This window comes from Urtica dioica, chromosome 2, assembly GCF_054948205.1.
Source record: "Urtica dioica subsp. dioica isolate 48M chromosome 2, U.dioica_male_clone48M_v1_H2, whole genome shotgun sequence".
Classification (NCBI taxonomy): Eukaryota; Viridiplantae; Streptophyta; class Magnoliopsida; order Rosales; family Urticaceae; genus Urtica; species Urtica dioica.
In genome coordinates, this window is record NC_142757.1 from 13491957 (window position 1) to 13518710 (window position 26754).

General features: G+C 55.4%; 1 protein-coding gene across 1 annotated transcript; it reads left to right on the forward strand.

Annotated features, from left to right (window-relative positions):
- The first annotated feature begins 6534 nt into the window (after window positions 1–6534).
- Window positions 6535–25465, forward strand: LOC149404091 (uncharacterized). The gene is made up of 2 exons (XM_089607397.1): window positions 6535–6786; window positions 25373–25465. Exons 1-2 carry the CDS (start codon window positions 6535–6537, stop codon window positions 25463–25465), a joined length of 345 nt encoding a protein of 114 aa, XP_089463523.1.
- Window positions 25466–26754: the final 1289 nt, after the last annotated feature.

A 26754-nucleotide genomic window follows, 5' to 3' on the forward strand; every position in this document is an offset into this window, starting at 1 on the left:
CGGAGATGGGGCGACCATTAGGGGCCCGGCCTCCCTTGCTCCTCTTCCTCTGAGGGTCGGGACGATCTTCGTCCTGTTCTTCGCGGTGGCGACTACCTTGTCCTCCTGACTTTCGGCCGTCGTGGCCATCGAGATAGTCCTTGATTCCCATATGTGTGCGGGCTCTCGTCATCAGCTCCGCCATGTCTCGTGGGACCTGCCCGACAATGGACTTGAGGAAGTCGCTCGTGCGAACTCCCTCGGTGATCGCTGTGATGGCGTCCTTGTCGTCGAAGCCCTCGACTTTGTGAGACTCCTCAGTGAAGCGAGCGAGATATTGTCTCAATGTCTCATCTCTCCCTTGTCGAATGGAGAGGAGGTGGGTCTTCGACTTCTTTTGTGCCACAAGCGTGGCAAAGCGAGCGAGGAAAGCCTCTCGCAAGGCCCGGAAGGACGGGATGCTTCCAGGCCTCAAACTCCGGAACCACTCAAAGCCCGACCCTGTGAGGGTTAGGCTGAAGGCCTGACAGAGGGTCGCATCCGACTGTCCTTGCATTGTCATCCACGTCTCGTAGTGTTGGATGTGGAAGTTCGGGTCAGTCCGTCCATCATAGGGAGGGATGGACGGCAATTTGAAGTTCCCCACGCAAGGCTGCGCGAGGATTTGTGCGGCAAAGGGAGAGTATGATTCCTCGATCCCTCCATATGGTCTTTGCCTCCCCGATTCCCTCATCTCGATGATTTGGTTTTGGAGGCTCTGGATCATTGTGACCATATCAAGCCCGTTGGCAGGGCCGATTGTCGGGGCCACGGGGGTCACCGGTTGGCGTTCGTTGGACGCTTGGTCCACGACATTGGCCTGAGGCCGGCCAAGAGTTGCGGCGGGGAGCGCGTCCCTTCGAGAATTTAGCCTTTGGCGGAGATCCTCCCCTCGGGAGTTTCTCTGCGCCGTCAAGCGCTCTCTAAGGTCCACGCTTGGTGCGTGACGAGGCGAGGTCGCCCTTGGTCGGGTCGTCCGGCGAGCGCTTCGGCTATCGGCTCCATCGTCGACCAGAGTCGCTCTCTCCTTGGCGAGGGGCCGTGTCCGGCCACCTCTTGAAACCGAGGGGGCGAGTCCCCAGGACTGTGACCGTGCCTGTTGTCGCGCCGGGTACAATGGATCGGCCAACGCACCATTGGCCCTCTCGGGTCGTGCTTGAGCGAGGCTAGGGGTGGCCTCGTTGGTCCTTGACTCCCCCATGTATTCGGGGTCGGATTCGTCCTGAGCGGATCGGTCCTCGACGTCATAGCGGAGGAGATCGGCGATGAGGGAGCCGTCAACGCCGGGACGGTCAAGGAGCTCCGCGAGCCGCCGGGCCGTGTCCTCTCGGAGCTCGGCCTCGGGGTCGTTCACCGGGTCTTGGGGCTGGCTCTCGCTATCGCGAGGTTGCCCTTCAAGACGGTGTGCGAGGAGTCGTAGACCGTACCTCGAGCTCGTCGCTCGTGGACCCGCAGAGGTAGTGGGTAGGTGACTCATCTCTCGAGAGTTGTAGGAGTGGTGAAAGTGTGGAATGGAAGGGAGAGCGTACTAAGGTCGGTGGTCCCCTCCTTCTAGCGCCAAAATGTTGTCGCTGTTTTTTGGACAACTATTTAGGAGCCAAAGACGGTTAGACCCAAGGCCAGACCAAGTGGTCTCGTCTCGACTCGAGCGTGTCGGACCCGGTATCCCGAGTCGTCCCTTAGCTGTGGGTGTCCCTTGAGTTCGTCAGAGTACTTGAAAAGGAGTAGAGAACACGTGAACTACAAAGGGGAAACAGGGGGGGTGCCCCTGTTTACCTCTCCGACGCTCAACATTAGTGGGATTGAGGTGGAGTATAGAGGTTTTAGGGGTGTTTAGAGGCCGAGACTTGAGAGAAACGAGCGAGGTACGAGTTCGACAGCGTTTCAGTACTCAAGAATGGATTACCTGGACCAAGGGGGGTGCCTTGGTATTTATAGGTGACCAAGGGGCATTTTGGGCATCCCCTTGGCCGAAGGCCGCCTCTGACCCGGCCATGGCCGGCTCTGACTCGGCCGTGGAGGCCATGGCCGGCTCTGACTCGGCCATGGCCGGCTCTGACTCGGCCATGGCCGGCTCTGACTCGGCCGTGGAGGCCATGGCCGGCTCTGACTCGGCCATGGCCGGCTCTGACTCGGCCATGAAGGCCATGGCCGGCTCTGACTCGGCCGTGGAGGCCATGGCTGGCTCTGACTCGGCCATGGCCGGCCCTGACTCAGCCATGGAGGCCATGGCCGGCTCTGGAGAGCCGGCTATGGAGGAGGGCCGGCCTTGGAGTGCCGGCCTTGGAGGAGGGCCGGCCTTGGAGCGCCGGCCTTGGAGGAGGGCCGGCCTTGGAGTGCCGGCCTTGAAGGAGGGCCGGCCTTGGAGCGCCGGCCTTGGAGGAGGGCCGGCCTTGGAGTGCCGGCCTTGGAGGAGGGCCGGCCTTGGAGTGCCGGCCTTGGAGGAGGGCCGGCCTTGGAGCGTCGGCCTTGGAGGAGGGCCGGCCTTGGAGCGCTGGCCTTGGAGGAGGGCCGGCCGGCCATGGGCCGGCTGAGCATATGGCCGGTCATTGTCCGGCTGAGCATATGGCCGGTCATTGGCCGGCTGAGCATATGGCCGTCCACTGGCCGACTAGCCTTTGGGCCGGCGATAGGCCGGTCAAGCATACGGCCAGCCGCTGGCCGGCTAACCCTTGGCCCGGCCATTGGTTTGGGCCGGCCAAAGGCCGAGGCAAGGTTTCGCCGCCCGAGGCCTTGCACCGGTCGCGTGGGTCGAAGTGACGCCTTAGTCCCCGTCGGCCCGAGACGAACCGACAACACCAGCTCAAGCGTTAGATCGAGGCCCTAATTCATGATGGAAAATTGAAAGAGTACGTCCTTAGAACAATCGGGACAACCGCGACGAACGGAGAACGCCCGCGGCAAGAAAGAAAAGGTCCGACGACGGTAACCGTTACGGACCGAGCAGCGAATGGAGAACCGGAGAGCACACAGCTGCACGTCGTGGGCTCAATCATGGGCGGCCCGGAGTTCAGAGACTCGAGCACGCAAAGAAAGAAGTACGTGCTAGAGGTCTCCCAAGGGAAGATAGCGCACTACATCAACCACACGTACGAGGCTCCTCCCCGGACCCCGTTCGAGTCCATGTTCTTCACCAGCCAAGAGGCGGTGCGAGTTCTCCATCCGCACAACGCCGTAATAGTTGTCTCATCCCCGGTCGCCAACAATCTCGTCCGGGGAATCTTAATCGACAACGGCAGCTCCGCCGACATTATCTTCAAATCGGCGTTGGACAGGATGAAACTATCCGGGATGAGACCGACCCCGATCTCGACCCCACTCTTCGGCTTCTCCGGGGAGAGGGTCATGACGGAGGGCACCATCGACCTCCCGGTCACCTTCGGGACGCCGGAGGGGATCGAGGTCACCCACATCGTGTCGTTCCTGGTTGTGGACAAGCCCTTGGCGTACAATATCATCATCGGCCGCCCGACTCTCAATCGGTTGAAGGCCATAACCTCCACCTACCACCTGATAATGAAATTCCCAACCGAGAAGGGGATTGCCATAACGTTGGGAGACCAATCGATGGCAAGGATGTGCTACATCCAAGGTGTAGATGGAAAGGGAAAGGGAAATATGGTGAGCACCATCTTCCAGCTCGGAGACAAGTTCCCATGCAAGTTAGAGGAAGGGGGCACCTTCGGAGAGTTGGACCAGAGGGACGATGTCGAGCGTCGGAAGGTGGAGACACCGAACGACCTCGTTCCCGTCGTGCTGGACAACGCCAAGCCTGACCAAGTAGTCAAGGTAGGCGCCCAACTCCCGTCCAAAATCCGACTCCAGCTCGCAACCTTCCTCCACGAGTTCAAAGACGTCTTCGCGTGGACACACGCCGACATGCCGGGGATCGACCCCGGGATTATGGTCCAATGCCTCAATGACGATAAAAGGGTGACCGAGCGCGTCCAGCCGAGACGGGCGTTCAGTGGAGAGAGGTACCAAGCCATTGGTGAAGAAGTCGACAAACTTCTCGCCGCTAACTTCATCAGGGAGGCGGAACACCCCAAGTGGGTGTGCAATGTCATTATGGTTAAGAAGCGAAACGGGAAGTGGCGGATTTGTATCGATTACAAAGACCTCAATAAGGCCTGCTCGAAAGACAGCTTCCCTCTCCCGAGACTCGAGCAACTTGTGGACGCCACGGCGGGCCACGAGCTGCTAAGCTTCATGGACGCCTACTCAGGCTACAATCATATCCGCATGCACGAGCCGGATCAAATCAAGACCACCTTTGTTACGAACCGAGGACTTTACTGCTACAAAGTCATGCCCTTTGGCCTCAAAAACGCGGGAGCAACGTATCAAAGGTTTTTGAACCGAATGTTCGCCAATCAAATTGGCAAAACGATGGAGGTCTACGTGGATGACATGCTAGTCAAAAGTCTCAAGGCCCACGACCACGTTCAAGACCTCAGAGAAATGTTCACGATCCTACGGCGCTACAAGATGAAGCTCAACCCCAATAAGTGCGCTTTCGGGGTCGAGTCCGGAAAATTCCTGGGCTACATGGTGAGCCGCCGTGGGATTGAGGCCAATCCCGAGAAGATTAAGGCGATCTTAGAGATGAGGTCACCACAGAAAGTCAAAGAAGTATCAAGTTTGACGGGAAGGATCGCCGCCTTAACGCGATTCATCTCCAAGGCCACCGATAGGTGCCAACCATTTTTCAAGGCATTGAAGAAGACCGACGGTTTTGTTTGGACGAAGGAGTGCGAGGAGGTGTTCCGCGAAATGAAAGCCTACTTCAGCTCCCCCCGTTCCTCGTGAAACCGAAGGATGGTGACACCTTGTACATCTACCTCGCGGTTTCCGACAGGGCCGTGAGCGCGGTTCTAATACGCGAAGGAGACAAGGTTCAATGGCCGGTTTACTACGTTAGCAAGGCGCTCCTCGACGCCGAAACTCGGTACACAGAAATTGAGAAATTGTCCCTAGCCCTTGTCACGAGCGCGAGGAAACTTCGCCCCTACTTCTAAGCACACCCAATCGTGGTACGCACGGGACATCCCATCGAGAAGGCCTTACAAAAGGGGACCTCACCTCGGATGGCCATATGGTCCAAAGAGCTGGGCAAATACGGGGTCGAGTTTCAACCGAGAACCGCCATCAAGGGCCAGGCCCTCGCCGATTTTGTGGTTGAATTCACCGATGCGCCCTCAACAGACGAGGGCAACAAAGACAACGAGAACAGGGAAGACAAGGAGAACGATCACGACGGGTCGTCGAAGAAAAGGACCAATAACCCGATAGGGCCGGTCTGGGACTTACACGTGGATGACGCGTCAAACGCCCCGGGGGCTGGCGCCGGCGTTGTGCTCACAACTCCCGATAGGGAAAAATTGAGATACACCCTACGATTCGAGTTCAAGGCTTCCAACAATGAGGGATAGTACGAGGCTCTGATCGTTGGCTTGGAATTGGCAAACAAGCTAGGTGTCCAAAACCTGTGCATCCACTGTGACTCGCAGCTGATCGTGAACCAGGTTAAGGGCGACTACTCAGCCAAAGAGCCAAACATGGTCGCATATCTGTCGAAGACCCAAAAAAATCTGGAGGCCTTGTCATGGTTCGAGATAGTCCAGGTTCCCCGAGAGGCGAACATTGACGCCGACGCCTTGGCGCACCTTGCGTCCGGGATAGACGAAGAGGGGGAAGGAAGCGTCCCAATAGAAGTGCTAACTCGACCCTACGTCTGGAGAGGCGACGTAGGGGTGGTCGACGGAACTCCGCCCCCCTCATGGATGACACCACTCGTAGAGTAGCTCATGCGAGGAGTCGTCCCCAAAGACAAAGAAGAGGCCAGAAAGCTGAGAAGCTTGCCACCGAAATATACGATGAGGGAAGACAACTTGGTCAAGAGAGGATACTCCATGCCCCTTCTCCGATGCCTGACCGAAGTCGAGGCAAAGAAAGCGCTCCACGAGGTGCACGAAAGGGTGTGCGGAAACCATGCCGCCGGACAATCTTTTGGCCTACCTTGAAAAAGGACTCCCACGAATGGGCCAAAAGGTGCGACAAATGTCAAAGGTTTGCCCACGTCTGGCGCCAGGCGCCGGCCCTGTTGTGCCCGATCATTGTACCTCGGCCCTTCGCGAAGTGGGGAGTCAACCTCATCGGTGAGCTACCTACGGCCCCAAGGCAGTACAAGCACGCGATCGTGGCCATCGATTACTTCACAAAGTGGGTAGAGGCCGAACCATTAGAAAATATCACGGAGGCGAACACGACAAGCTTCATCTGGACGAACATCGTCTGCCGCTTCGGAATCCCCGCGTCGATTGTGATCGACAACAGGAAGCAATTCGATAATGACGCCTCCGGGACATATGCGAACAGTTGGGCATCAACAAGACTTTCTCCTCTCCCCGCCATCCTCAAGCCAACGGTCAAGTCGAGGCGGTTAATAAGACAATCAAAGAAAACCTGAAGAAGAAGCTGGAGGAGAGAAAGGGGGCCTGGGCCGAAGAGCTTCCCATGGTCCTCTGGGCATATCGAACCACCGCGCGTAACGCGACCGGCGAGACCCCTTTCGCTCTTGCATTCGGTATCGAGGCCGTGGTGCCTATCAAGACCAAGCTGCCAACCTTGCGCATCGAAGAGTATGAAGACGCCGCCAACGACAGAGCAATCAGGCTCGAGCTGGACCTCATAGACGAGAAGAGGGCAAATGCACTCTCCCGCCTTGCTGCGCAGAATAGAAAAGTCGAGAGGTACTACAATTCCAAGGTCAAGCTGCTGAAGTTCGCCGATGGAAGCCTCGTCCTTAGAAGGGTGTTCCAAAACACCAAAGTGCAAGGTGCGGTGTTGTCAATGGTGCACACAAGAAGAGTTGTAGTCTTTATATTGTACATTTGATGTAATAAAGTCTCATGAAGACTCTTGCTTGTAATTGCTTATTCATTAATAAAAAGTTGAAACGTTCATTCATTCCTCCTTGTCTATTTGAAGTTTTATGATAAAACATTAGTCTTTAGTCCATAATCAAGCTAAACAACTTACGAAGAGACAAATGTAGATTTGCATGAACAAACTCTTCGTAGTTTGCTTAAAACGATATATTCGCAATCTAAGGGTCAAAGGACTATTGACCTCAGTACGATTGTTAGGAGAATCTATGATGTCTGGTTATTGGGCATTGAGAGTTGGAGACTCTATAGTTCTTCTAGGTATCTTCCGAATGTACTGAATTGACCAGTGCACTTCTAGAGACAAAATAAGAACAAACCATTTAACCTCTTATGTCTCGAAGTCACTACGTATGAATTTGCATCATGCTTACCTTAATCCTGAAATGAGACATGCCATTTCACAACTTACGTATTCTCATTTGAGAAAGTCAGAGTTCGGACTCACTATGTGATTCCGAACAAGGCCTATTGGTGAAGTACTAAATTGTGAGAATGTCATGAGTAACTTTGTGAAGTTCTCATTGTTGTGGCACGAAAATGAACAACTATTATATACCTCGGGCGGTTCGATCCAAGGCCGGACCAAGTGATCGTACCCGGGCCAAAAGTGTGAACTTGAAAGTCTCGAGCTAGGTTTTCTCCGATCAACCCGCCTCTTAGAGGAGAGAAGGGGTGAGGAGGAGGAGTGACCGTGCCTTGTGTGTCGGCTGCCTACGTACCCGTGTGTGGGATCCTATCAGAACGTAGTTCAAGCATATGTAACGCAGTGTGAGGCGCAGAGCCTTGGTGGAGAAGCGTACTCGACGAAGGAGACGGTGCACGGAGGAGTCCTCGGCGACGTCTCAGAAGTTCGGAGACCGCAAGCACGAGAGAGAATGTGTGTTTTCTCTCTTTTGGAGACCTGGAAGACTCTAAGTCAAGAGTTCCTTGTTGTGGCGGAGATTTCGGACGCGTAGGCGATTTCTAGTAGGAAATGCCCGACGCGTAGGCGATTTCTTGTCAGAAATGGTGGACGCGTCTAGGGTGCTAGACGCGTAGGCGATTTTCAGTCGAAAACCGTTAGAGCACTCGTGGGCTCAAGATTAATCGTTCGATCAAGAGAGACGGCACTTGGGAGTCCTCGGAAAGCGCTTTAGAATCTCTGAGAACGAGAAATTGAGGAGAATCTGCTTCAGGCCAAGGATGGCATCCAAAGAAGCAGAGAAAAGTCTCAAGTTCCTTGAGAATGAATGGGATCGCTTTCCCGTCAATGAGATGGGGTATTTATAGGTGTTTGAGGGCCATAGAAGGTCCTTTTTTCGTCGATGTGGGACTAGGGGCGCGCGCACCGTCAAGTGGAGGCGCACGGCGCGCATGACGCGCAAAGCAAGGCGCGCGGCGTGCGGCGCGCAGGTCACCGGGCGCGGCACGGGATGCGTGGCGCGAGCGCGTCCTGGCGCGGTGCACGGCCTGCTTTGCGCGGCGTGCGGACTTCCTGGCGTGGTGCGCGGCTTGCTGTGCGTGGCTGGCCGGCGCGGTGTGCTGCGTGCGTGGTGCATGGCCCGTCTCATCAGACTCTTGTGCATCTTAGGGGTCTTCGGTTACCACTCTTGTCACGCGAAATATGAAGGTCTCTACTTGACGAGAGTGACTCGATTCGATGAGCAAGGCTCAACTCAACGAGAGTGACTAGAGGCTCGACTCGAGGAGAACGACTCGAAACTCGACTCGAGGAGAACGACTCGAGGCTCGACTCAGGGAGCGAAGCTCGACTTGAGGAGAACGACTCGAGGCTCGACTCGAGGAGGACGACTCGAGGCTCGACTCGAGGAGAAAGACTCGAGGCTCGACTCGAGGAGCGAAGCTCGACTCAAGGAGAATGACTCGAGGTTTGACTCGGGGAGAATGACTCAAGGCTTGACTCGAGGAGAATTACTCAACTCAAGGAGCGAAGCTCGACTTGAGGAGCTGAGAGTATGGCACGAGGGATTGTCGGTTGACTCGTGATGGAAGGCTCGCCGTTCTTCAGGACCTCTGGCCTGACCATTGGCCCTTTGAGCGACGCGTCTTTCCGGCGTTCCGGGTTTTCCGAAAACGACCGACAACATTAGCCCCCCAAGTTCAGCGCTCGGGAGGCCCTGGGCGGTGAACTTTTAGTTGCTTCTACCGGGTGGTTGAGGAAAATTTATTTCCCAGGGCTTCGCCGTCGCGAAGCCTTCGTGGTTACAAAGTATGTTCTCACAATTGCAAGTATGCTCTCTTGTTTTTCCGTCTCTCTCAACACGATCGTGTGATCAACACGTGGATGAGGGTCCAAGCGGATACGAGGCGTAGCTCAACGTGGGCGAGGTGGACGCGATTGCATCCATCGCTCTAGCCCTGGAGCGTCGGGGACATGCATGCGCAAGTAGGGCGTGCATTCTTGCAGAGGCGTGTCGGCGTGTCACGGCTTGTTGATCTTTTGGTGAAGTCACGCCCAAGTCTTTCTTCGATGGCGTTTTGTTTTGATGATATCATCAACCCGGAGTCCATGGGACTCGACGGTGACTAGCAGGGCGACGATTGTGTAATCGTGACCTATTAGGGGAAGATCATGGCTTCCGTCTCTGCCAGCTTGGAAGGCGACTGCACTTTTGCATTTTTCAAAGGCGTGCTCATTCCGAGGTCTCGAAGACGGAGGTTGATGCTGCGGGCTGATGCTTCGAGAAGACAGGGTGGTACCTGGTGGGAGGCTCTGCCGCATCGGAGGGCTTCGACTGCTCGGGGATCAACTCCCAAAGATCACACATCAAGCATAAATCGGTCTCACGGGGCATCCGCCATTCCAGCTTTGGTGACGCTTCTCCGTCTGCGTTCGGAAGATCGGCCCATATTCCCTAGGCGTGAGTGCGAGTCTCTGTTAAAGACGCGAAGGGACATCGTAACGAGTAGTGATGTGGACTTCTTCTGTCATGGCATTTTCGATGCCCAAAGGGTAAGTTTCCCTCCGTTTGTTTGTTTTGTTTTGCAATAGTCTCGCTTTGGCTAGCCTGTTCTTCAAATCGTTTCAGGCGCTTTCTCGAGGAGCGGGACTCGACTCGAGGAGAATGACTCGACTCGAGGAGCAACACTCAACCCGAGGATAGTGACTCGACTCGAAGAGCAAGACTCAACCCGAGGAGAGTGACTCGACTCGAGGAGCAAGACTCGACTAAAGGAGAATGACTCGACTCGAGGAGCAAGACTAGACCCGAGGAGAGTGTTGTCGCACGAAAATGAACAACTATTTAAAACCTCGGGCGGTTCGATCCAAGGCCGGACCAAGTGATCGCACTCGGGCCAAGAGTGTGAACTCGATAGTCTCGAGCTAGGGTTCTCTCCGATCAACCCGCCTCTCGGGAGAGGTAGGGGGTGAGGAGGATGAGTGACCGTGCCTTGGTTGTCGGCTGCCTACGTACCCGTGCGTGGGATTAGGTCAGAACGTAGTTCAAGCGTATGTGACGCAGTATGAGGCGTGGAGCCTTGGCGAAGAGGCGTGCTCGACGAAGGAAACGGGGCGCGAGGAGTCCTCGGCAGCGTCTCAGAACTTCGGAGATCGCGTATGCGTCTAGCGTGTTAGACGCGCGAGGGTAGCTCTAGTTGAGAACCCTAGGGGCGTGCTTGAGCACCGGAGAACGTTCGGTCAAAGGGAGCGACGTCCGGGAAGTTCCCGTGAGTGCTTCGGGACCTTTGAGAACGAGGGAGAGAGAAGAGAACCTGCTTCAGGCCAAATGTGGCATCCAGAGAAGCAGAGAAATCGAGCGTGTCGATAAGAGATGAAGAGAACTCTTGGATATTTTTGGGATGGATCTTCCCCTCAATGGGAGAGGGTATTTATAGGTGTTTGGGAGCCTTAGAAGGTCCCTTTTTCGTCCATGTGGGACTAGGATCGCGCATGCCATCAAGTGGAGGCGCACGGCGCGCGCGGCGCACAAAGAGCGGCGCACAACGCGCGGCGCGCGGCGCGCGGCGCAAGGGGCGCGGCGCGCGTGTCACTGGGCGCGGCGCGAGGGTCACCAGGCGCGGCGCAGGTCGCGCGGCGCATGGAGCGCGGGGCGCGCGCCTGTATGGCGCGGCGCGCCGTCTGCTGCACGGCCGGCCGGCGTAGCGCGCTGTGTGCGTGATGGACGGCTCGTCTTGGCCGGGTTCTTGCGGGCCTTCGAATGTCATTCTTCTCACGTGAAATATGAAGCTTTCTACTTGATGAGAGTGACTCAATTCGAGGAGCAAGGCTCGGCCCGACGAGAGCGACTAGCGACTTGATTCGAGGAGTAACTCGAGGATGACTCGAGGCTCGACTCGAAAATGACTCGAGGCTCGACTCGAGGAACAATTAAAGGCTCGACTCGAGGAACCATTCAAGGCTCGACTCGAGGAGCGAAGCTCGACTCGAGGAGATTGACTCAAGGCTCGACTCGAGGAGCGAAGCTCGACTCGAGGAGTCAGGAGTTTGGGCGAGGGCTTGAAGATTTGCCGCTCTTCAGGACCTCCGGCCTGACCATCGGCCCTTTGAGCGACGTGCCTTCTTGGCGTCTCGGGTTTTCCGAAAACGACCGACAACATTAGCCCCCCAAGTTCGTCGTTCGGGAGGCGTCCCAGCGATGAACTTTTTGTTCTTCTAGTTGGGTGTTTGAGGAAAATGTTTCCCGTGCCTTGTGGCCCCGAGGAAAATTTTTTCCTCTTTCTCTTTTTTCTTTCTTTCTTTTTTTTTTTTTTTTTTTTAGAGGGCCGCGCGGCGCGCGCCCTGGACGGCGCGGCGCGCCGTCTGTGCTGCATGACCCGCGCGGCGCGCGGGCTTGGCGCGCGGCGCGCCCCGTGCGCGGGGCTGGTTCGCCTCGCGCGGGAGAACTCCGACTTTTTGGAGTTTTTACTCCGATTTTGCTCCTTGTGGGAGTAGGATTTCGACTCCTACCCCCCTAGAAGTCTATAAATAGACCTCCCCCCTTCCCTTTATTCCTCACTTTATTTTTTCTCTTTTCTTACGCTTGTTTTCTTTTTTTACGCTTGCATTATGGGTGTCCCTCCCCTTTTCTCAGCTGAGAGTCCCGAGATTGATTTCTCTCTCTTGTTTCAGGGTTCTGAACACGCAGAGGATGATCTCTTCGCGGGATTACGGGAAGTTCCCCTGCACGTGGAAGAAAATCCAAGCGGAGTAGAGCAGTGGTTGGAGGAAGGCGAGCTGGGTGCGACCGTGCCCGCTGCTCAGCCTCTCGAAGAGTGCGCGCCAACTGGGCGCGGTACAGGTGGGGAGTTTGATCGTCCCGCGTCCGGGGAGCCTGCCCCTCGCCTCGTGATCAACTTAGTTGGCGGGGGGGTCCGTGACAAAGTTCGCCTCGACGTGCCGCAGTCCGACTTGGGCTTTCAAGGCGTGCCGGGAGATGTTACGGACGCGGATGCGGTGACTCCGCTAGAGTCGGTTCTCGACGAGATAGACTGCGTGGACGACTTTGGTCCCGAGTCTGAAGATCTCGGAGGTGAGTCAGAGATATGTCCGGGGGCCGAAGGCCTCGCATCGGAGTGTCCCGAGGTGCCGCCGGCGGCTGCCGTGGCTGTGTCGGAGGGCAGGAGCCCTTCCGTGGAGTCAGGGGGTCCTCAGCCCGGGACCCCTGACGCAGAGGCGTTGGTATCGGCGAGGTCGCTTGCTAGGACGGAGTGGTATCCCGAGGAGGGCCTTGCTGCTCCCGAGGACTTCGATTGTTCGGGGGTCGATGCTTCGAGCACGCTTACCTACCGGACATTCGTCGGTCTCCGGGAGGCTTTTGCCATTCCGTCGTCCGTGGCGCTTCTCCGTCCTTTAAGGGACGACCGTCCTTTCCGGCCTCGTCGTGGTTTCGCCGCAGTTTCAGTTGCGAGTCTTAACTGCGGGTTGCGGCTGCCGTTTCAACCCATCGTTCAGCAGCTTCTCGCCCGTCTGGGGGTGCACGCATGTCAGATGAGCCCGGCATTCTACCGCATAGTGGCGATGTGCCATATGGAGTGGCATTGCCAGACCGAGCGGGTGATGACCGTGAGTGATTTTCGCAATCTCATCGCGGTCTTCCCTGCGCCCGGGCAACCCAGTTTCTTTGTGGCCCGCGATCGACGGAATACTAAGCTGATCATCGATTCAGAGAAGTACAATCGGCGTCCGTGGGTGTGGGTCTCGGCGGAGGCTTTTGGTGACGCGCCGCTCCGGTTCGGCCCCTTGTCCGAGTTTCCCGCTAACGAGGGGGCCGACGATCTCGACTTTGTGAAGGAGATCCGGGGAATGTCGGAGGCTCGGAAAGCCGTTGAACGATTTCGTTCTCCTGAGCTGATGGCTTCCACTGGGTGGTTCCCGCCGTTTCCTCAGCGGACCGAGGGTGCCCCGAGTGCCGCATCATCTCTCTCGAGCGGCGATCCTCAAGGTATGTTGACGTTTCGTACTTCTTGCTTTTGTTTTTAGCTTAGGGTTTTGACTTTGTCGCTTTTGCAGTCTCTTCGGCTAGGGCGAGGGCTCGGGCTCGTCTAGCGAAGGCTTCCCGGGACCCGAAGTTGTTGGCGGCGGTTCGTCGTCGGATTGCTGCGCGGGATGGACGGGAGAGGCTCGATACCGATCATCGGGCGGAGAACGGTCCTCGCGCTTCTTTGAAGCGACCTTCCTCCTCGGCTTTGCCAGACACGTCTTCGGACTCTAAGCGCGTGAACTCGATGGTCGACGTGGAGGCCGCGGAGGTTAGGGGGGAATGTTCCCTGGGCCTTGCTCAATCTTCGATGAAGATGTGGAAGAGCGTTGTGGCCAGCAGTGACGTGGAGTTCTTTCGTCACGGCGTTTCCGATGCACAGAGAGTGAGTTTCCCTTGCCTCGTTTGCGATGAATCTGTCTTTTGCTAAACTGTCTTTTTGCCTTCTCAGGTGCTTGCTCGAGCGACCCGGGGCGAGAAGATCCTTCACGACCTCATCAGGCGGATGAGTCGCGCCCAGGAGGAGCTTGTTCAAGCGAAGTCTCAGCTGGCCCACGCCGAGCGAGGTTCTCACTCAAAGGCGGAGTTTGCGAGTCTCCGCGAGCAGCTTCAGGAGGCTCGCGTGGAATTGGGAGTTACCCGCGGCAAGTGCGACAGTGCTCAGGCAGCGGTGGCGAAGATGGCTGAGGAGCTAACGACGGAACGTCAGGCCCTTGAAGTGGCGACTCGATCGACGGAGGTCTTCCGGAGCGAAGCGCGGGACCTTCGACATCAGTTGGAATCGCGCACGGAAGAAGTTGGCATTCTTCAGGGCCAGCTTACATCGAGTGAGGCTGCCCGTGTTCGTGCGGAGCGTAAGCGCGACTCCTTGGCGGAGGAGGTGGTTCGGGTCACCGAGGAGAAAGCCGCGGCGGAGCAGCTTGCGTCCGACCTTCAGGACGACTTTGATGTCGGAGTCGAGGAGGCAAGGCACGCAGCGGCGGTGGAGTGTCGGGACGCCATAGCTGCCGAGAATGTTTCTCGGGGGGTCACCTTCGACTTCTTCGACTCGCTTTTCCCACCACTCGACGGGGCCGACCCTGTGGGCGACGATCCCGCCGAGTGACCGTTTTCTTTCTTTATTTTTCCTGCGCAAATGTTTTAGCGCGTGCTTTTTAGGTTTTTCCGTTCAGCGCACTTGTCTTAGCGCTTGCTTACTAGGATATTTCCCTTTAGCGCACTTGTCTTAGCGCATGCTTTCTCGGTTTTGAGGCAGTTGCCCCTTTCTTTTATGAGGAGTTATTCATTTATTTTTATGAATGTTTTCGCACATTTATCTTCTATGGCATGCATGGATGGTCACTTGTTTGTGTCAATGATTTTGTCCATCCTTTTATCTCGGCAGGATACTTTTTCAAACACGCCAGTCACTTGGATGGTTTGCGTTCTTAAGTATTTTCAACTGCGAGTCAGCCATGCTACGTAGGTGTGTTACGTGTGCCGGATTGTGCCACGTGGGCGTCTCAAATCGCGCCATGTAGGCCTCTTGGGTTACGCCATGTAAGCGACTTACGTGCGCCATGTAGGCGTCTTAGGTTGCGCCATGTAGGCGTCTTACGGGCTGCGCCTTTACGCGACTTACGTGCGCCATGTAGGCGTCTTAGGTTGCGCCATGTAGGCGTCTTACGGGCTGCGCCTTTACGCGACTTACATGCGCCATGTAGGCGTCTTAAGTTGCGCCATGTAGGCGTCTTACGGGCTGCGCCTTTACGCGACTTACGTGCGCCATGTAGGCGTCTTAGGTTGCGCCATGTAGGCGTCTTACGGGCTGCGCCTTTACGCGACTTACGTGCGCCATGTAGGCGTCTTAGGTTGCGCCATGTAGGCGTCTTACGGGCTGCGCCTTTACGCGACTTACGTGCGCCATGTAGGCGTCTTAGGTTGCGCCATGTAGGCGTCTTACGGGCTGCGCCTTTACGCGACTTACGTGCGCCATGTAGGCGTCTTAGGTTGCGCCATGTAGGCGTCTTACGGGCTGCGCCTTTACGCGACTTACGTGCGCCATGTAGGCGTCTTAGGTTGCGCCATGTAGGCGTCTTACGGGCTGCGCCTTTACGCGACTTACGTGCGCCATGTAGGCGTCTTAGGTTGCGCCATGTAGGCGTCTTACGGGTTGCGCCTTTACGCGACTTACGTGCGCCATGTAGGCGTCTTAGGTTGCGCCATGTAGGCGTCTTACGGGCTGCGCCTTTACGCGACTTACGTGCGCCATGTAGGCGTCTTAGGTTGCGCCATGTAGGCATCTTACGGGCTGCGCCTTTACGCGACTTACGTGCGCCATGTAGGCGTCTTAGGTTGCGCCATGTAGGCGTCTTACGGGCTGCGCCTTTACGCGACTTACGTGCGCCATGTAGGCGTCTTAGGTTGCGCCATGTAGGCGTCTTACGGGTTGCGCCTTTACGCGACTTACGTGCGCCATGTAGGCGTCTTAGGTTGCGCCATGTAGGCGTCTTACGATTTTTTTGGTGGAGCGTGTTCTTTTGAGAGTTTCCTTACCATAGCTAGCCCCCCCAAGTTTTTGGGTTATAAATTAATTGTTCGATAACCAGAAAACTTGCGTAAACAAAATTGAAACGGAAAGCTTGAGTTTTATTACTTTTGCGAAAAACTTGTGAGAAAATTTAAATCCTAAAACATTGGCTCGTAGGCCTTATTGAAAATGGGAAATAAAAGCGATAAAAAAGCGGGGGACGCTAGCTACTGATAGTACTGCCTCAAGTGCTCCGCGTTCCACGGATGGCGAATCGGAGTCCCGTCCGTGTGCTCGATGTAATATGTCCCGTCGTGAATGACTTTGCGGACTCTGTAAGGGCCTTCCCAGTTTGGGCCTAGGACGCCGGCGCCTTGGACTTGTGTGTTTTGGAATACTCGTCTGAGGACGAGGCTTCCGACGGCGAAGGTTCGCCTTTTGATTTTGGAGTTATAGTATCTTTCGACCTTGCGCTTCTGTGCGGCGAGGCGTCTGAATGCTTCCGCCCTCTTTTCGTCGATCAGGTCCAACTCAAGGCGCATGGCCTCGTTGTTTTCCGCTTCGTCGAACGTGTCGACTCGGAACGTGGGTATCTCGGTTTCAATCGGAACCACGGCCTCGACCCCATATGCAAGGGAGAATGGCGTCTCGCCGGTGGCGTTTCGCGCGGTTGTCCTATATGCCCATAGGACGAATGGTAATTCATCGGCCCAGGCGCCTTTCTTTTCTTCGAGCTTCTTTTTCAGGTTGCTCTTGATAGTCTTGTTGACTGCCTCGACTTGGCCGTTGGCCTGAGGATGTCGCGGCGAGGAGAAGGTCTTGCTGATCTTCAGTTGATCGCAGATATCTCTTACTCGCGCGTTGTCAAATTGTGCCCAGTTGTCGGTCACAATCGAGGCGGGGATACCGTGCCTGCATATGATGTTCTTCCAGATGAAGTTCGTCGTGTTTGCTTCAGTTATTCTGGCAAGCGGCTCGGCCTCTACCCACTTAGTGAAGTAGTCGATGGCGATAATGGCGTACTCATATTGCCTCGGCGCTCTAGGGAGCTTGCCAATGATGTCCACGCCCCACTTAGCAAAGGGACGTGGGACAACGATGCTGCTTAACGGGGTCGGGGGCTGTCGCGGAATTTCCGCGAAGCGCTGGCATTTATCGCAACGCCTTGCCCATTCGCAAGCATCTCGCTTCATGGAAGGCCAGAAATAGCCTTGCTTAAGCGCTTTGAGCGCAAGGGAAGTTCCAGCGGCGTGGTTTCCGCAGATGCCCTCATGGATTTCGCGGAGGACCTTGGTCGACTCAACGCTATCGAGGCATCGGAGCAGCGGTGTCGAGTAACCGCGCTTATAGAGCGTGCCCTCTCGGAGCGTGTATTTGGATGCTAAGGCCCTCAGTTTATCGGCTTCCTTGCGGTCTTCGGGGAGTTCCCCTCTTCGCAAAAACTCGACAATTGAGTCCATCCAAGTGGGCTGAGATGCCACTTCTATGGTCGCGACTTCGTCTCGGGAGACGGATGGTCGTGGGAGAGATTCAATGGGCACGGTCCCCAATCCGTCTTCGTCGATGCCAGATCCGAGGCGAGCAAGCGCGTCAGCCTCCGAATTTTGTTCTCTCGGGATTTGGTGAATCTCGAACCAAGAAAAGGCATCGAGTTTGGAATTCGTCTTAGCCAGGTATGCGACCATGTTGGGCTCCTTGGCGATGTAATCTCCCTTAACCTGGTTTACGATCAACTGCGAGTCGCAGTGTATTCGCAGGTTATGGGAGCCGAGCTTCTGTGCTAGCTCTATCCCTACAATGAGCGCTTCGTATTCAGCTTCATTGTTGGAGGCTTGGAAGCCGTAGTGAAGGGCATATCGCAGCTTTTCCCCATCGGGGTTGATCAGGATTATTCCGGCGCCAGCCCCCCGAGCATTAGATGCTCCGTCTACGTATAACTCCCAGATGGGACCCGTTGGGTCTACCTTCCTTTTCCGAGTTAGGTCGTTATCGTTTAAGTCAGTTTCCGCTCTTCCCATATCGGGAGCGTAGGAGAATTCTGCCACGAAGTCGGCTAAGGCCTGCCCCTTTATAGCCGTTCTTGGGTGGAACTCAATCCCGTACTCGCTCAATTCTTGGGACCAGATCGCCATGCGAGTCGACGTTCCCTTTTGAAGAGCTTTTCCGATTGGATGCTCAGTTCGCACCGCAACTGGGTGAGCTTGGAAGTACGGTCGTAGCTTCTTAGCTGCCGTTATGAGAGCTAGAGAAAGTTTCTCAATCTCGGTGTAGCGCGTTTCCGCGTCGAGTAAGGCTTTGCTTACGTAGTAGATTGGCCATTGGACCTTGTTCTCCTCGCGGACAAGGACGGCGCTTACAGCTCTTTCAGAGACGGCGAGATACACGTACAGCGTCTCGCCTTCTTTCGGTTTAGAGAGGAATGGTGGGGACCCAAAGTAAGCCTTCATTTCTTGGAAGGCACTTTCGCATTCGTCCATCCACTCAAAGCCGTCCGTCTTCTTCAGAGCTTTGAAGAACGGTTGACACTTGTCGGTGGCTTTAGACACGAAGCGTGTCAGAGCGGCAATCTGACCGGTCAGGCTTTGCACTTCTTTGACCCGTCTTGGCGACTTCATTTCAAGGAGTGCCTTGATTTTTTTCGGGTTCGCTTCTATGCCTCGTCGGCTGACGATATAACCGAGGAACTTTCCGGATTCAACCCCAAATACGCATTTGTTGGGGTTGAGCTTCATTTTATATCGGCGGAGGATTGTGAACATCTCCCTATGGTCGCGTACGTGATTAGTTGCCAGTAGGCTTTTAACGAGCATGTCGTCCACGTACACTTCCATCGTCTTGCCGATTTGATCGGCAAAGATCCGATTTACCAAGCGTTGGTATGTTGCTCCCGCGTTCTTAAGGCCGAAAGGCATGACCTTGTAACAGTAGAGACCTCGATCAGTGACAAAGGTTGTCTTAATTTGATCGGGCTCGTGCATTCGAATTTGGTTGTAGCCTGAATAGGCGTCCATGAAGCTTAGGAGTTCATGGCCGGCCGTGGCGTCCACCAGTTGTTCGATGCGCGGGAGTGGAAAGCAATCCTTAGGGCAGGCTTTGTTAAGATCTTTGTAGTCTATACAAATTCGCCACTTCCCGTTGGGCTTTTTTACCATTACCACGTTGGCGACCCATTTGGGGTACTTAGCCTCTCGAATGAAGTTTGCGGTGAGGAGTTTCTCGACCTCTTCATTTATGGCCAGGTATCGTTCTGGGTTGAACGTTCGTCTAGCCTGCACTTTTTCGGCGACCTTTGGGTCGTCGTTCAGTCGGTGCACTATTACCTCGGGATCGATTCCGGGCATGTCCGCATGAGTCCATGCAAAAACATCCTTGAACTCCCTAAGGAAGGCGGTAAGCTGAGTTTTGATGGCGAGTGGAAGTCGGGTGCCGATTTTTACAACTTGATCAGGCTTCGACTCGTCCAGGACGATTGGCACAAGATCATCGGAGGTTTCCACTTTAAGTCTTTCGATTTCATCACGGGGGTCAAGTTCTCCGAACTTCCTTGCATCCCTTAGGTTGCATGGGTAATCGTCTTCCAGTTGGAAGATTGTGTTGACCGCTTTTCCCGCGGACTTACCGTCAACTCCCTGCACGTAGCATATTCTGGCTTGGGATTGGTCTCCAGCCATGATGCCAATTCCCCCTTCGGTGGGGAATTTCACCAGTAGGTGATACGTGGAAGTAATCGCCCTTAGCCGGTTCAACGTGGGTCGCCCGATGATTAAGTTGTAGGGCGACTCTTGATCGACCACTAGGAATGGGACCATGTGAAGGGCTTCGATTCCTCCAGGGGTCCCAAAGGTGACCGGCAGGTCAATGATGCCCTCGGTCATAACCTTTTCCCCAGTGAACCCAAACAATGGCGTTTGGGTCGGAGTCGGGCGCAGCCCCCCGAGCTTCATGCGCTCTAGGGTGGACTTGAAAATTATGTCGGCAGCGCTGCCGTTATCGATGAGAACCCTTTTTACCAAGTTATTGGCCACTTGGGCTTTGAGCACGATCGCGTCATTGTGCGGATGCACAACTCGCTTGGCCTCTTCGTTGGTGAAATACATCGTCTCGTGAGGCACGGACGGAGGTTCTTCATATGTGAAGTTGACGTGCATAGCAGCGTCTTCCTGAGACACGGCCCTAAGGAATTTCTTCCGTTGACGGGCTGAATCCCCATCTTGTGGACCTCCCAGTATGGTGGTTACCACGTGCAGTTGTGGGTTGGCGTTGGCAGTAGCCGGGGTTTGGTTGGCAGAGGCGGCCGCTCCTCCTCCTTGACCAGACTGCTGTCTGTTCGCGGTGGGGCCCGCAGCGCGAATCATGCGCAACACGAACTCCTTCAGCTCGCCCCGTTGGATCAGAGCCTCGATTTGCCTTTTGAGGTTGTAGCATTCCGAGGTCAAATGACCATATTCCCGATGGAACTCACAATACCTGGACCGATCGCGAGTTGCGGGGTCCTTCTTCATTGGAGCCGGGGGGGTGAACTTGTCACGTGCCAGAGCCAAGATCCTTTCCGGCGCCGTGTTCAGCGGCGTGAACGACGAGTACCCTTTGAAGTTTTCCGCAAGTCGCGGTTTCTGAGGTACAGGGGGTTGGTTGCTAGAAACCTGGTTCCCCTTGTTTCGCCTCTTACGAGGTTCGTTCTGCTCGCGGATAGGTTCTTCTCGACGGCGAGAGCTTTGATTAGTGCTCTTGCGTCCGTCGAGGTAATCTTCGACTCCCATGAAGGTCTTAGCTCGAGTCATCAACTCGGCCATGGTGGAAGGGACACGGCCGACGACAGACTTGAGGAAGTCACTCGTGCGCAAGCCTTCTATGATAGCAGCAATTGCGTCACTGTCGTCAAAGCGGTCGACCTTGTTTGACTCTTCTGTGAATCGGGCGAGGTATCGTCTAAGAGACTCGCCACTCTCTTGCCTGATTGACCACAGGTACATCTTGGTCTTCTTTTGGACCATAGACGTGGCGAACCGCGCCAGGAACATGTCCTTCAGGTCTTTGAACGAGTGGATGCTTCCTGGTCTTAAGTTTTTGAACCACTCAAAGCCGGGTCCGGCGAGGGTCAAACTAAAGGCTTGGCACATGGCACCAGGAGAAACACCCTGCATCGTCATCCAGGTTTCATAGTGCTGGATGTGGTAAGCAGGATCTGCTTTCCCATCATAGGGAGCGAGGTTCGGGAGCTTGAAATTCCCCGTACAAACCTTAGCCAATATCTGAGTAGTGAAAGGCGATGAGTTCTCCTCAACGACTCCGTAGGCACTTCCACCTATTCCGTATTCTCGGAGATCTCGTACCTCATTTCGAAGGTTGTGGATCATAGTGACCACATCGAGACCGGTCGTTGGAGTAACCCCTTGATCGGGAGGAGTCACCTGCAGCCTCTCGTTAGACCCCTGTCCTGCGCGGCGGTTCCCGTTAGTTGGGGCTGCCAGCGGGATGTTGGGTCTAGAGCTTAGTCGCTCTCTCAGATCATTGCCACGCCCAATGCGTTGAGCAGTGAGGTGGTCCCTAAGATCAGGGCTGGCCGTACGGAGGCGCCGGCTCTGCTTGCGGCGGTGCGCTCTCCGCGCGCCCTGACTTTCCGCAACATTCTCCCTCGGACCTAGTCGGTCGAGGGCCGAACGTCGGGAATTCCCCTCTTGAGAAGCTACCGGCGCATCGCCTGTTCGGGGTAAGGGATTCGACGGACCGGCTTCAAACACGGCGGGGAGTCCCCCGTCCTTCGTGAGAGAAGTCTCGACATCCTCCGAGTCACCAGTATCCTCATAATCAGGGTCGCGGCTTTCCTCGTTGAGGTTCTCAAGATCCCCGTTGGGGATCGTCGTGTCACGCATAGGTTGCTTCGCAGCCAGTTGGCGGTGATACCTTGCGTTCCTCGCCTTCAGTCGGCGGATACTCTCCTCCAACTCCGTGATGCGGTTTTCCCTGCTATCAGGAGATGGAGATGGTGAGCGGGTCAAGCTCTCTTCGTGGAGCGACTCTTCGTCACCATGCGCTTGGGAGCGCAAGAAGTATTTCTTGGTCTTAGCGACGTTTTCGGGGTTGTTTGCGCCCTCAGAACGTACGGGTGGTTGGCTACTCATCGTTTCTCAAGTTCGAGAAGGTTGAGTTCGCAGAGGAAAAGAAGAAGATGAATAGAAGGGATTTCGGGCTGAATAGGTCGGGAAGTCCCCTCCTTCTAGCGCCAAAATGTTGTCGCACGAAAATGAACAACTATTTAAAACCTTGGCCCGGGTGCGATCACTTGGTCCGGCCTTGGATCGAACCGCCCGAGGTTTTAAATAGTTGTTCATTTTCGTGCGACAACAGAGAGTGACTCGACTCGAGGAGCAAGACTCAACTCGAGGAGAGTGACTCGACTCGAGGAGCAAGACTCAACTCGAGGAGAGTGACTCGACTCGAGGAGCAAGGCTCGACTGGAGGAGAATGACTTGACTCGAGGAGCGAGGCTCGACTCGAGGAGAATGACTCGACTCGAGGAGCAAGGCTCGACTCGAGGAGAATGACTCGACTCGAGGAGCAAGGCTCGACTGGAGGAGAATGACTCGACTCGAGGAGAATGACTCGACTCGAGGAGTGAGGCTCGACTCGAGGAGAATGACTCGACTCGAGGAGCGAGGCTCGACCCGAGGAGAATGACTCGATTCGAGGAGCGAGGCTCGCCCCGAGGAGAATGACTCGACTCGAGGAGCGAGGCTCGACTTGAGGAGAATGACTCGTCTCAAGGAGCGAAGCTCAACTCGAGGAGACTGACTCAACTTGAGGAGCGAGGCTCGACTCGAGGAGAATGACTCGACTCGAGGAGCGAGGCTCGACTCGAGGAGAGTGACTCGACTCGAAGAGCAAGGCTTGACTCGAGGAGAGTGACTCGACTCGAGGAGCAAGGCTTGACTCGAGGAGATTCTACACGACCTCCTTCGTCGCCTCGGACTCTTCCAGGAGGAGCTTGCTCAAGCGAAGTCTCAGCTAGCTCAAGCCGAGCGGAGTTCTTGCTCAGAGGCGGAGTTTGCGAATCTTTGTGAACAGCTTCAATTAGCTCGCGTGGAATGGGGAGTCTCCCAATGTGAGTGTGATCGTACTCAGTTGGCGGTGGCGAAGATGGCAGGACCTACGCCTTGTATGGCTGTTCAGGTGCGCCTTGTGGCGGCTTCAAGTGTAGTGCGATTAGTCATGACATGCAACGCCTTGTGGCGACTCAGAGTGCGTCGTGAGAGACGGTACTGTGCATCGTTTAGGCGTCTTAGGCACGTCGCTAGGGATGGCCTAGATGTGCCATGTAGGCTTCCTAGGTGTGCCGTATAGGCGTTTTAGATGTGCCATGTAGGCATCTTAAGTGCGCCATGTAGGCGTCTCAGGTACGTCGCGAGGGACGACTTGGTTGCGTCACGTAGGCGTCTTACGTGTGCCATGTAGGCGTCTTAGGTGCGTCACGAGGGACGACTTGGTTGCGCCATGTAGGCGTCTTACGTGCGCCATGTAAGCGTCTTTGGTGCGTCACGAGGGACGACTTGGTTGCGCCATGTAGGCGTCTTACGTGCGCCATGTAGGCGGCTTCGGTGCCCCATGTAGGCGTCTTAAGCGCGTCGTGAGGGACGACTTTAGCTTGCATCTCTGGGATGTCTTATGGCGCGCCGCGGAGGCGTCTTTAGCCTGCATCTCTGGGATGTCTTATGGCGCGCCGCAGAGGCGTCTTGTGTGCGCCATGTAGGCGGCTTCGGTGCGCCATGTAGGCATCTAAAGCGCGTCGCGAGGAACCACTTTAGCCTGCATCTCTGGGATGTCTTATGGCGCGCCGCGGAGGCGTCTTCAGCCTGCATCTCTGGGATGTCTTATGGCGCGCCGCGAAGGCGTCTTCAGCCTGCATCTCTGGGATGTCTTATGGCGCGCCGCGGAGGCGTCTTGAGCCTGCATCTCTGGGATGTCTTATGGCGCGCCGCGGAGGCGTCTTGTGTGTGCCATGTAGGCGGCTTCAGTGCGCCATGTAGGCGTCTTAAGCGCGTCGCGAGGGACGACTTTAGCCTGCATCTCTGGGATGTCTTATGGCGCACCGTGGAGGCGTCTTCAGCCTGCATCTCTGGGATGTCTTATGGCGCGCCGCGGAGGCGTCTTCAGCCTGCATCTCTGGGATGTCTTATGGCGCACCGCGGAGGCGTCTTCAGCCTGCATCTCTGGGATGTCTTATGGCGCGCCGCGGAGGCGTCTTTAGCCTGCATCTCATGGATGTCTTATGGCGCGCCGCGGAGGCGTCTTAGTTGAACTCTCGTTCCTGTTTATGTTCGGGTGTTTTGTTTTGGTGGAGCGTACTTTCTTGAGGATTTTGAGTGTACTTACCGTTGCCTATGTCACTAGCCCCCCGAGTTTTTGTGTTTACAATCATATTTTGATGACCGAAAAACTTTGAAAAAGTGGATTTTGAAAGAAAAAAACCTCGAACTTTATTAATATTGCAAAAATTTGAAATCCTAAAACATTGGCTCGTAGGCCTTATTGAATGTTGGAAAGCAAAGAAATAAAATGGGGGAAGCGCTGGGTACTGGTAGTACTATCTCAAGTGTTCCGCATTCCACAGGTGACGGATCGGCGTCTCGTCCGTGTATTTTGTGTAATAGGTCCCGTCATGTATGACTTGGAGGACTCTGAAGGGTCTCTCCCTGTTTTGGATGAGGACGCCAGCACCTTGCACTTGGGTGTCATGCAGATGTCTTCGTGGATTTCGCGGAGGACCTTGGTCGACTCGACGCTATCTCTGAGTTGGGAGATCGTGTTAACCGTCTTTCTAGTGGTTTTTCCATCGATTCCTTGGATGTAGCATATTCTGGCTTGGGATTGATCTCCAGCCATGATGCCGATTCCATCCTTGGTAGGGTATTTCACCAGTAGGTGGTACGTGGAAGTGATTGCCCTTAGCCGGTTCAATGTGGGTCGCCCGATGATTAAGTTATAGGGCGACTCCTGATCGACCACTAGGAATGGGACCATGTGAACGGCCTCAATTCCTCTAGGGGTCCCAAAGGTGACCGGTAGGTCGATGATGCCCTCGGTCATAACCTTTTCCACAGTGAACCCAAACAAGGGCGTTTGGGTCGGAGTCGGGCGTAGCCCCCCGAGCTTCATGCGCTCTAGGGTGGACTTGAAAATTATGTCGGCAGCGCTGCCGTTGTCGATGAGAACCCTTTTCACCAAGTTATTGGCCACTTGGGCTTTGAGCACAATTGCGTCATTGTGTGGATGCACAACTCGCTTGGCTTCTTCATTGGTGAAATACATCGTCTCGTGAGGCACGGACGGAGGTTCTTCATACGTGAAGTTGACGTGCATAGCAGCGTCTTCCTGAGTTACGGCCCTAAGGAATTTCTTCCGTTGTCGGGCTGAATCTCCATCTTGTGGTCCTCCCAATATGGTGGTTACCACGTGGAGCTGTGGATTGGCGTTGGCAGCAGCCGCGGTTCGGTCAACAGAAGCAGCTGTTCCTCCTCCCTGACCAGACTGTTGTCTGCTCGTGGTGGGCCCGCAGCGCTAATCATGCGTAACACGAACTCTTTCAGCTCACCCCGTTGGATCAAAGCCTCGATTTTCCTTTTAAGGTTGCAGCATTCCGAGGTCAAATGACTGTATTCCCGATGGAACTCACAATATCTAGATCGATCGCGAGTTGCGGGATCCTTTTTCATTGGAGCCGGGGGCGTGAACTCTTCACGTGCCAGAGCCAGGATCCGTTCCGGCGCCGTGTTCAACGGCGTGAACGACGAGTACCCTTTGAAGTTTTCCGCAAGTCGCGGCTTCTGGGGTACAGGGGGTTGGTTATTAGAAACCTGATTTCCCTTGTTTCGTCTTTTACGAGGTTCGCCTTGCTCATGGCTAGGTTCTTCTCGACGACGAGAGCTCTGATTATTACTCTTGCGGCCGTCGAGGTAATCTTCGACTCCCATGAAGGTCTTAGCCCGAATCATTAACTCGGCCATGGTCGAAGGGACACGGCCGACGACTGCCTTAAGGAAGTCACTTGTGCGCAGGCCTTCTATGATAGCGGCAATTGCGTCACCGTCGTCAAAGCGGTCGACCTTGTTCGACTCTTCAGTGAATCGGGCGAGGTATTGTCTAAGAGACTCGCCACTCTCTTGCCTGATTGACCACAGGTACATCTTGGTCTTCTTTTGGACCATAGATGTAGCGAACCGTGCTAGGAACATGTCCTTCAGGTCTTTGAACGAGTGGATGCTTCCTGGTCTTAAGTTCTTGAACCACTCAAAACCGGGTCCGACGAGGGTCAAACTAAAAGCTTGGCACATGGCGCCAGGAGAAACACCCTGCATCATCATCCAGGTTTCATAGTGCTAGATGTGGTAAGCAGGATCTGCCTTTCCATCATAGGGAGTGAGGTTCGCGAGTTCGAAATTCCCCGTACAAACATCAGCCAATATCTGAGCCGTGAAAGGCGAGGAGTTCTCCTCAACAACCCCATAGGTGCTTCCACCTACTCCGTATTCTCGGAGATCTCGTACCTTATTCTGAAGATTGTGGATCATAGTGACCACATCGAGACCAGTTGTTGGGGCTGCCAGCGGGACGTTGGGTCTAGAGCTCAGTCGCTCTCTCAGATCATTGCCACGCCCAATGCGTTTGAGCAGTGAGGTGGTCCCTAAGATCAAGGCTGGTCATACAGAGGCGCAGGCTTCGTCTGCGACGGCGCGCTCTCTGCGTGCCCTGACTTTCGGCAACATTCTCCCTTTGACCTAGTCGGTCGAGGGCTGAACGTCGGGAATTCGCCTCTTGAGAAGCTGCCGGCGCGTCACCTGTCCGGGGTAGGGGATTCGATGGA

What these genes read in the sequence shown, in the direction of transcription:
- LOC149404091 (XM_089607397.1), top strand. Translation starts at nt 6,535, where the DNA reads ATGGTCCTCTGGGCATATCGAACCACCGCGCGTAACGCGACCGGCGAG. An exon ending in AGAGGTACTACAATTCCAAG is followed by an intron (nt 6,787 to 25,372) that starts GTCAAGCTGCTG and finishes TGGCGTTGGCAG; the next exon opens with CAGCCGCGGTTCGGTCAACA.